Source organism: Parasteatoda tepidariorum, chromosome 3, assembly GCF_043381705.1.
Source record: "Parasteatoda tepidariorum isolate YZ-2023 chromosome 3, CAS_Ptep_4.0, whole genome shotgun sequence".
NCBI lineage: Eukaryota > Metazoa > Arthropoda > Arachnida > Araneae > Theridiidae > Parasteatoda > Parasteatoda tepidariorum.
In genome coordinates this window covers 1,373,012-1,384,480 of record NC_092206.1, presented here as the reverse complement: position 1 = coordinate 1,384,480, position 11,469 = coordinate 1,373,012, and the positions used below count along the sequence as shown (strand labels likewise).

Genomic DNA, 11,469 nt, shown 5'->3' with positions numbered 1-11,469 from the left:
TATATATATATACATACATAACATAATCAAAATAAGAGTTCTTTGTCAGAATCTAGTTATTTTATCATGATCATGGTATATAGTGCTTAAAAGGTGTTTGTTTTTTGTTGAGAGATTTGACTATGCACCCTGCATTTCTAATGAACTTGATTAATTTGACAAAAGAAGTTGAAAAATGACTGAAAACTTCTTCAAATTAATAATTTCAAATTCTATTTGTATTCTTTTTAAAATAGGTCTTCTTTAAAGATTCTATGAAATGTTTTTTTATTTATTTACAGACTAGAATTTTGGTGACTCATTCATTGACATACCTGCCTCAAGTGGATTACATTTTTGTAATGAAAGATGGTTCTATCGCAGAACATGGGTCATTTTTTGAACTGATGGAACGTAAGGGACCTTTTGCTGATTTCTTGATTCAATATGGTAACCAAGCAGATGATTTTGAAGAGGTGGATCCTAAAGTCCGGGAACTGATGAGGCAAGTATTTGATACCTTAATTTAAATTGACTCTGATCAGGCACACTAGGCTGCCTAATTGTATGTTGTTTTCATCGAGACCCTATTTTCCAGATTGCAGTCCCCCTCGTAATTTTTATAGTCAAGAATCTAAAACTTTTGGCAAATATTTTTGTGTATGATTCTATAAACAGAGATGATTATGCTCCGGAAATAATCCGGATTTCTAGATTTAGCCACGATCTGAAAGTTTTCGGAAGCCCGAGGTTCAGAAATTTCAAGAAATAATCAATCACATTTATGTATAAAATTTCTTGCATATTTTATTTTGAAGTATTAGAACTAGAGTTTATACTTGGCATCTCTTTCATTTGTAAATATTTTTTCAGGTGTAATAATAAATGTGATTAGACATATTAGTAAACTTATGCATAATTATCCATTTAAATTATGCTGCATATAATTTATTTAGAATTTCATGTTTTGAAAATATTGCTCACATCCACCCCTGCTGATTTTCTCGATAACAAAATATTGTGTCTTTATTTTTAACTTTTCATCCTGATATTCTTATTTTTGTTTTTTCATTCAAAACTTATAAATTTTGCTGAGCATGCAATTTCAAAAAACAAAAATCATCTGAGTTTTTGAAAAATTACTTTCATTAGACAAGAGATAAGAAAAACTGAACTTCTCAAGTGTCAAAACAGCTGAAAACTAGTACTTCAAAAAAGGCAATTCAACAAGTTTTTCTGATGAATAGGAGTTAGTGTATCATAATTTGAAATGATCTCTCATTACTTATGTTGTTTCAGGAACGTAACATAATATGTTATGTTTTTATAGGCATTTCCTTATGTTATTGTAATAGACAATCTTGTGTGTGCATAGTTTTTTTAAACTTTTTTTAAAGAATTGGCTGTGATGCCCGTCGTCCACCTGAGTGGCAAATTATTTTTCCCCCCTCAATGTCTTTAATTTTGCATAATTTTTGTTTCAAATTAAATTTTTTAGTTTTCATTATCTAAAACTATGAAATAATAAAGTAAGAAGTATTCCACTGTATTTTCAGACTGCAGTCAATCCTTAAATCTGGGGGTAATTGACTAATTGTTGCTGAATGCTTGTATCATCTTTTTATTTTATGGAATAATGGTAACCTTAACACTTCTTAAAGATTTCAAACGTTCGATAGATCAATTTTAGAGACAGTACTCTAATTATTCCTCTTTTAGACTTATAATCTTGTTTCAGTCATCTTATAAAAAAGAAATTCAGAATTTTTGCTGTCTAAATTTATTTTCTTTATACGATTGATTGCCAGGGTGCCAAGGGTATGAAAGAGAGCAGGTCTAAATAGCTATTTGGGAGGGATATATTTTTTAAAAATATTTAATTCAGTTTTGTAGTTTAAAAACTGTAAATTAGATTTTGAAATATTTTTTTTTAACTATTAAGTATAATTTTTTAATATGTGGGGGTAGGGGCATGATTCTTAAAATTTTTTTGGGTGAGGGATTTTTTTCCAGCCCAATTTATATCATTAATGCTCTTTACAACTTAAAAAAAAACCAAATAAGATAAGTGTATTTACAATTGAATTAAATATTTTTTAAAAATATTTAATTCAGTTTTGTAGTTTAAAAACTGTAAATTAGATTTTGAAATAATTTTTCTAAATTATTAAGTATAATTTTTTAATATGTGGGGGTAGGGGCATGATTCTTAAAATTTTTTTGGGTGAGGGATTTTTTTCCAGCCCAATTTTCCATCAATGCTCTTTACAACTTAAAAAAATAAAATAAAAAATAAGATAAGTGTATTTACAACTTGTGGATTAGTTAAAAAAAAAATAGGTATTGTTTTTGGTGACTGGTTAGATTTAAAAAAATAATTTTTTTGGAGAGGGGGTGATTTTTCAGATTTCTGTTTTTAGTGAAGAGTGTTCTTTTCGACTATATTCATTATATCTTCTACTCAAAATTTGCATAATAAGACAAGCACGTTTGGAAAAAAAAATTGCATTAAATTTGGGCTCAACAACCTGAATGGAATTGGTTAATATAATTTTTAACACATCTCCACTTTCTCTGCATAAGTCTATATTTACTAAGTGTTTTTTTTTTTAAATTCCTTTTTACGATGTGGATTTTGTCTTCTTAAAATAATGTTTAATGAAATATTTCTAACAGGAAATCTCATTGAAATAGATCAGGTATAGTTAAAAATTTCCATGTATTTTTGTTGTTTGTGGAAATTGAGAGGAGGAAAATGTTTCAAATTTAGGTGGATGTTCCCGTCATTCTTAAGGGGGAGATTGATTGTTAATTCGAAATTGTTAAATGTAAACTGATTAACATTTTTGAGCAGTAATTTTTTTTGTCCATCAAATTGCATTGAAAGCATTGTTTTACATTTTTTATACATTTCATTTATTGCAAATTTGAAAGTACTTTTAAAGTGAATGTTTTATTTCTTTTTCTTTTGATGATCTTGATTTATAGATTATGATGTATAAGCAGTGCATTTTCTTATCATTGGTGTAACTTTGTATATATTTATTCTTTAGTATGTAGATTATATACTTTTCAATTGTTGCATAAAAGTAACTACCATAATGATCTGTTTTTGTTTTATTTTATTTTGATCTATCTTTATATTGAGGAATCTATTTCCATAAAGTCCAGAAAAGTCATATTCCAAGATTTTTCATCGTACATAAGTATTTGTGAAATCGCACCCTTTTTTTAAAGTCATTTCTGATCAACTTAATTATTTATTTGAAAACGTTGATTGTTGCTCATATTTTTTTGATGTTGTAGAGAATTAAAGAAATATTCTGCACAAAACATAATTTTCAAATCACCGATTGATTCCTTTTTTAAAAATTGTCTTGTGCTTCTGTATTGTACAAAAAAAGGACTTGACTTTTTTTTGTAAAATGTATTCCTGTTTTTTATTTTGAGCCACTATAAAGCCTGTTAGCACTATTGATTAGCAAGTTGAAGGTCACTCTCTCTAACCATTATGATTGACATGTAAACCGTAAAGATCTGATGATTAAAACGAAAGTTATTCAGAGTGTATTTTTTACTTTACATCTTGTGTCTCCCAAATATTATACAATAATTAGTCCCATTTTAAGCCACTACTAAATGAAAGTTAAGTGTTTCTTTTAGTTGTTGAGGTGGTTTTCAATATGAATATTATTACTAAATTTGATTTATTTAATCTGATCAAAATTTGTAACTAAATTGAGATTATAAATATTTTATTACATTGCGCAATATAATCTTAATAGTGACTAATAAGCGGCACCCGGTGGCTGAGTGGTAGTGTTCCTCACTCCCGTGTTACAGGTCCTGGGTTCGATCCTCGGACCGGGCCAGGTCGACCCAGCCTTTCATCCCTTTAGTGGGTCGATAAATGAGTACCAAGCATGTTTGGGGAACTAAACACTGGGTTTTCCGCACTCTACTGACCACCTAACCAGAACATCTGCTTCTGCACCGCAGAGCCCAAGGTCAAGAAAACTGAGATGGGTACAGTAGGCCTTGACCCTCTATGAGCTGTCGTGCCACTGAGCTTATTTTTTTTATAGTTTAGTGGCTAATAAGCTATTATTTACAATGAGTCCTTCAATAAGTTTACTTACTTCGCTTATCCTTCTGTTTCATTTGCTATCCTTGCTTTTGTTTTTATGTGCAACATACGTATTTTATAGCACCAAATATTTTTTTTTAAACTTGTGTATTTATGTAATATTATAGTTTTCTTTTCAAAATTTTTAATTAAAAGGCATTCTTTTGTGCAGTATGATCCTATTTTTTTTTTGGGCAATTAAACCCACTCAAACCATTCTTTGCTTATGCAAAGGTATAATGTGGTACCTAATAGAATTATTTAAGAATATTTTGAAATCGATAGAACAGTTGTACATATACACCACTGTATTCATTCAACTAATAGTATGCGTATAGATTATTTTAAGTAACTTTACCATACTTTAAGTAAGCTTTTACCATACGGTAGTTAGCTTTTTATTTTTGTTAGAAAAAATGTCTTTATTATAACTTTCCAAGATTCCCATGATCCACTGAGGATATTTTACATCAGTTCAAGCCAGGTGCGGAATTCGTGTCGACCCACCATCGCTTTGATTCGAACGCGTTTCACCTCGGCAGAAGGCGAGCACTCTGTCACCTGAGCCAGCGCGGTCTCGATCGGATCTCGATTTGCATATTGTACAAACTCGGGAAATTCTGGTATCTTATAAAACATTTCAGTTCCCCCCGTTACACGCTTTCTCGTAAATTTGCCTCTGGAATTACCTAACTTCTTAGAGCGTTATTTTTTTCATAATTTTAGGAGTTTGTCTGAAAGAAGTGATATTCCAGAAGAGGAAAGTGGACATCATGGCTTAGAACTGGATGACAGACGATCTTCCTTGTCAATCAATAAATCACCCGAAAGGCGAGCGGCCTCCATCAGTCGATCTGAACGTTCGATATCTATCAGCAAATCTGACGATCATTCCATGTCTAAAGAGAAGTCTGCATCACTGACCGTTGCTGGGGCAAAGTTGATACAAGTAGAGGCAGCGGAAACTGGAGAGGTAATTTATACTTGATCTCTTGTGAGAAACCAATGTATAGTTTGTCTACGGTAAGAACCCCCCCTACTGCGAAGTCTGAAGCCGCCTGTTGCTATGAAAACAAGAATAGCGCATTTCAGGGAAGGTAGCTTCTGTTTACTCAAGGGCTAACTCAATATGCAGAGGAAAAAGATTCCCTATCTGTCGCTGACCTGGGCCTAAATCTGTCTGAAACAATGACCCCACACCCCTACTTGAAATAGTTGTACCTCTTTACCATAGTCACCGCCACTGGTCCAGACGGATGGCTAGGGGAGTTCTTACTTTAGACAAACTATAAACTTATGTTACAATAATATGCATCATTTTAATTGTGAAAATTTATCGAGTGATAGTAAACTGAAATAATACAATGGTGATTGAAATTTTTTTTATAAAACTTTTATGGTATAAAATGATAGCACATTGGAGAGAATATAAAAGACTGTGAGATGTAACTTCATTATGTTGATAGGAAGCTCTTTTCTTACCTATAATTTGTGAGAAATCACTGACTAATAACTGCAAAAAATATACATAAAAAAATTAATGAAGAAATAAAATAAACAAATAAATGCAATGGGTAACAGTAAAAGGTCAGGTCAAGAAAAGAGGCCATCTAAAAGAAGCTATTTTTTATTGCGCGTTATGTGTCTGTTTATTTGTCTGTGTTATGTGTCTGTCTGTCATTCTGGCCCTTAGTCATATGTCTTCTGAATTCAATTTGACTTAATTAAAATGTTTTTAAAATGCAGTTCTGGTAAATAAAGCTTAATTTATGCATCTTCACAAAACTTTGTTAAAGTTTCTCCAAAATATTTCAAAAGTTAAAAACTTTTTTTTTCTGTATTTATGGGAGCTTGTGAACTAGTGATGGAGTAAGTACCAACTTTTTCAATATCAAGTACGAATTGATACAACAAATTATCAATTACTGATACTTTTTATTTGATTATTTGCTACAAATTGTATCAAATATGTGTCTGCAAAAATTCCTAAATTATTTTTGAGCGTTTGACAAAGTTATCCGATATAATCTACGATTGCTTCTTGTTGCATATTAATAAAGTTTTATTTTTATATATGCACTTAACGCGGCTCAAAGAAAGAGAGACAACACAAGAAAAAATATGAAAGGAAATACTGTAAATCTTTTTTGTAGGAGTACTTTACAAATGAAGTTGTTTAAATAAAAGCAGTTAATATTTACTTTTACACCGGAAACATTTGATGTCACAAAAGTAAGGCCTTTAAGTTTCATTATTCCAAAGTTAAGTTATTAATAATTTTTTTACATGATTATAAATACAGTGAAACCTGTTATGGACACTACTGCAAAACGGATGCCTCTCAATATGAACATATTTTTAAATCCCAAGAATCTTCTATGAATAAACCATTTTGTACATTCTCCGCAAAGCTGACGCTCCCGTAACCGGACGCAGACAGTCATATATGTCCCGAAACGTTATTTTCTATGTCTTCAAACTGGACACTACTTTTTCTAAATTAAAAAAAAAAATTTTTTTTCTGTTTTAATTTGCAAGAAAATTTTTTTACACCATTTTTAAAACATGCTAATTTTTTGCCTTATCCGTAACCAAAAATATGTTTGATTCTTTAGTAGTAAAATAACTTAATCTCTCTACTGTCATCTTGAAAGAAAGGAGAAAAAATTATACTGCTCTTGTGAAATAATTCGGACAGCTGCATCCTTTGATCTGGAGGACACAAGTTATGAGACCCCCAGTTTGAAATGATTTCTTGAAATGACTAACAAAAGAATTACATAAAACTTTATCAATTCATATGAAAGTAAATATTGTAAAAATAAGCAAGCAAAATGAACTAAAAAATGTGAAACGAGTAATTTGAATGTAGCACAGAACCACAATCAAGTAATGCGAGAAACTAGTGTGATTGTTACTGCCATCAAAGTTTCTAGATTGATCTGAGAGAACTAAGTCTGAGTTGCACAAAAATGGATTAATCCATTGTATCAATATCAATTTCACAAATCCACCTTACTGAATCCATTGAACGAAGTGCAAATTCAACTGTTAAGAGATGGAGGGGAAATTCTAAATATGCTTTTAATTCTTTTCATTTTTTCCTTTCAATTTTTAACAGGGTTGCCAAAGGCAACTAAAATGCAACTATTTTCTGCTTGAGGCGATTGATTATGGCAAAACTTTTTTTCTCTGAAAAGGCTAAAACAGCAACTATTTTCACGAAGAGGAGACTATTGGGGGATTTCTGTACTCATAGAGCTGTTTTATTTAGCACAAATTGTGTTAAAACCGTGCAGCCTGCGAGGGCTTCTGAACACAATGTTTTTTTTTTCTTAAAAAATAAAATTTTCAAAATTTCAATAATTTGAGTTACAACTTTTTAATGCCCTCAGTTCGCACAAATTCCTTTGTAAGTCTATCTTGTTCCTCGATTGTCTTTTCAATGGTTATTGCTACGAAATTCTGCATGATTTAAAAAAACCCAATTTTTTAATACCAAATTACGATACATGAATTTCGAAATTGAGTAATCACTTGACAATGTGTGTATATACTATATGTATAATATATTTGCTAAATCAATTGTTAAAAATGAAATTATTTAGAAAAAGTATGTTTTTCTTAAGGAAAGTTTTTTTTTTAATGAATTTGAATTCCAGTAATTTAAATTATTTAATTTTCTGCAAATATGTTTAATTTTTTTTATATAAAACTTTAGTGCTAGAACACTAACGTTTATATGAAAATTATCATATTTGCCACCAACGTGGCTAAAGGGATCATGGTTATATGACAATCAAGTCATTTAATAAAATTTTAGTCATATTTTTGGTGAATTTTTGTTCTTTCGGCAACTATTTTCACAGTTTTCAGCAACAATTTTCAAGTCTTAGGCTACAAAAAGCAATTATTTTGTTCACTTTTTTGTGCGGCAACCCTGTTGACTGATGATGGATATTTTCTTTAGTTTGGATTATCTTTCGATTCATGCGAAATATAAGGAATCATTCAATCAGAATTTGATATATAAAGTATGCAGTATTGTAGATTATCCATAAATTTTTTTCTCTCAAAATTCTGCCAATGCAATTCTGCAATCAATAATTTTTTAAAGATATTCAAACAGTTATTAATGTTTAGATTTTTGGTAAGTTTCTTTATATTTATATAGTGAACCTTAAAGGAAATTTTTAGCGTCATCCAAATCGGTTTTCCTTAATTTAAATTTCAAGAAGATTAGGTTTTAAAAAATTATTACTTTACCACTTTAAAGAAGCTAAAGCTAGAAGGTGACCAAAAGTACTACACTAAATTGGTGGCTACTTTAAAACGCTATAGCAGAATTTTTGTGGGCTTTCTGCAGGATTACCTCTTCTGTAGTAATATCTTTCTGTTAGATACTTTTCGTAATGAGGAATACATGTTATTATAATTTAAAGTAACAAAGGCGTCAACTTCAAATAAAAGAGGAAATTTCCAGAAAAAATAAAATAATTTTTTTAATTGAATATGTAATATTTTTTTATTGTAATAGCGATATTCTGGCATTTTGTAGGGGGAAACACATAAATTATTTCCCTTTTTTTCCCCACTTTGTACATCTTCATCACATTAATTGTGAAATCCCTAGTTGTAATTATCGAAAAAAAGAAATCACTCTAATCGGACTCTTCAAAAAGGGGTTACGAAATGCTTGTTTTCATTTTGAGATTCAAATATTGTAATAAATAATATCGTATTAAAAATATGGGATTTAGGAAACTATGTGGCAATCAATAGTAATTACTGCACAAAGAAATACAACCAAATATTGTTCTTCATTACTCTTTATTTTTCATTATTCTCTTGAGCATAGAAAAATCATATGCATTTTTTCCTACACCCCCCGAGTGTGAGAGAGAGAGGCATCTTTTGAATATAATTTTGAAGAAAATCTTATGAAAATTTCTGCAGAAAAGAAAACCAAAATATTTTACTTCCCAAAGTAAAAATCTCTCTGCAAGACAATGCTGCCATTTTGTCACGGGACTTTAAAATGGTACCTTTTGGCTTCCCCTTTAGATAAAAAATGCTAATCATTTCTTAAAGCTGGTGATTTTTTATTATTTGCTGGTTTATTTTAATAAAACCATAAATTATTTAATTATTTTACCTTTTCTTCTCACTTTGGAGAAATTATTATTTTTTCAACTTCTTGGCTAGCAATATTTAAATAGGAAGAGTTCAAAATATCCTTGAATTTTGACGTATCCGAAAACCGATATTTGTTTAATTTTTTTCGTTGCATCAGTTACCTTTGTTTATCTTTATTTGATGTCTAATTATCATTTAATTTTTATTAATTTTTTTAATTGTTTCTTAGGTTAAATTGTCAGTCTACATAGAATATATAAAGTCTATTGGCTACATATGGATTGTTCTTATTCTGGTTGGTTTCATTCTATGGCAAGTGTTCTCTGTGGGTGCCAACATCTGGTTGAGTGAATGGGGAAAAGATCCAGAACGGAATGGAACTGAAGGCCTCCATCAACGTGATTTTAGATTGACCATTTATGGAATGTTTGGTCTTGGACAGAGTATGTATCTTTTCTTCTTCTTCTAAAATCTATAACTGTAAAAAGTAGAAAGAAAAGAACTTCATTAATTGTTGATGCAGTGTTTTCACTACAGCGCGAGAACGCGAGAATCTCGCATATTTTTTTCTTTTCTCGCATTAAAAAATGATTACCGCGAGAAATTCGCGCATTCTATAAATCAATTTCAAAATTCGCGAATTTCTCGCATTTTGGAAAAAGCTTCGAATTACGCCAATTAGAATAAAATCCATTTCACTTTTCTTCCTGGATCTTTCATTATTTTCAACATTTGCCCCGTTATCTAGATTCCCTATTTACCAGTATTGTTCAGAACTTTTTCGAACAACAGAACACAACCCCTCCGAACCACGGAACCCCTTTCAGAACACATTTCTCTGCAACCACGTGTTTACCGCAGGTAAGGTTTTTTCATGTAAGACGTTCAAATTTTTTATGCACTAATGTAAGATGGACAAATACCTAGTAAAGGCAAAATCTTCTATGATGATGCAGCAAGAATATTCAATGCTTTAAAAAATAGAAGACGTTAAAAATGTATTATAATGAAAGAAATTTTTTAAGTCTATTTGTATTTTTTCAGTTTTTAGAAATCTCACTTAACTTTCTGAAATCTCACCCTGTTTTTGAGAAAGGGTGAGAAATTCTCACCCATTTTTTTTTCTATGATGAAAACACTGTGATGGGAAGTTATTTTCTCACCCATGAATTCCATCTGCTGATAACTTACAATAAATACAATAATAATATTGGGAGTACAAATTAGCTCGGTCCGTTTTCAAAAGATAACTCTGGCTGTTATGAATGTTTCATAGTGACAGGTGGTTTCAGAGAGGTTAGACATCTGTCAATAATATTCAGTTTTTATCGCTTTAAGTTTCATACAAAAACCCTGTTTTTTACTTTGTTGAATATGTGGCATAATTACCACTACGAAAATTAAACATCAATTCACTAGTATATAAGACGTGCTAACTTGAATCAATCTTGAGGTACCCTTTGATAGATGAAAGTTGGCATAGTCGTTAACTCCGCCCCCCCCCCACATTGGTGACCTTCGGACGTGATTTGAACACGCAGTAACGCCCGCTTCGATCTTGTAACGCCTAATTCGATGGATAGTCCACATTGAGCAGTTGCCTTGCTACTAGTGACTGCAACATTATCCACCTCCTCACGCTGTTGCTGCTCAGTCTCGTCTCGATCATACACAATGTCAGCCTGCATGCATTCGACTGCTAAAGGCAACACAGGAGCGACTACAATCGTGAAGTTAATAAACCTTTCATATTCAGCACTGAAAAACCCGGTGACTTTAAATCAAGCTTTCCCGGTCTTTCACAAGTACAGCAACTAGTAGTATCCGTTCATCGAATTCTATCCCTGATAAAATTCTGGTAGGGGAGTATTGTGGCGTAATTACCACTACGAAAATTAAATGTCAAGTCACTAGTATATAAGACGTGCTAACTTGAATCAATCTTGAAGTACCCTTTGATAGATGAAAGTTGGCATAGTTGTCAACTCTGTCCCCTACAAATATGTCAAATTTTGTGGTAACTAAGCAGCGGTAGGTTTTATAAATATTGGTGGCATCAGGGGAGGGAATTTATCATTAGTGGGGAGAGTTGTTATCGACAATGTCTACCTTCGTCTATGAAAAATTACCCCACTCTAGAATAGAGTTAAGATGTCTTATGTACTATTGAAATGGAATTATATTTTTGTAGTGGTAGATACACTACAGTACTCCCCCACCAGAATTTT

At 31.2% G+C, this 11,469-nt stretch overlaps 1 protein-coding gene across 10 annotated transcripts in view; it reads left to right on the top strand.

Moving 5' to 3' along the window:
• The window catches only part of LOC107436625 (multidrug resistance-associated protein 1), a 143,942-nt gene that overhangs the window by 107,380 nt on the left and 25,093 nt on the right, over positions 1-11,469 (top strand). For all 10 annotated transcript variants that reach the window (XM_071178175.1, XM_071178172.1, XM_071178180.1 and 7 more), the window contains 3 exons: positions 282-484; positions 4,832-5,078; positions 9,471-9,684. In XM_071178175.1, coding sequence (XP_071034276.1) covers positions 282-484; positions 4,832-5,078; positions 9,471-9,684 — 664 coding nt within the window. The remainder of the gene's footprint in view (positions 1-281; positions 485-4,831; positions 5,079-9,470; positions 9,685-11,469) is intronic.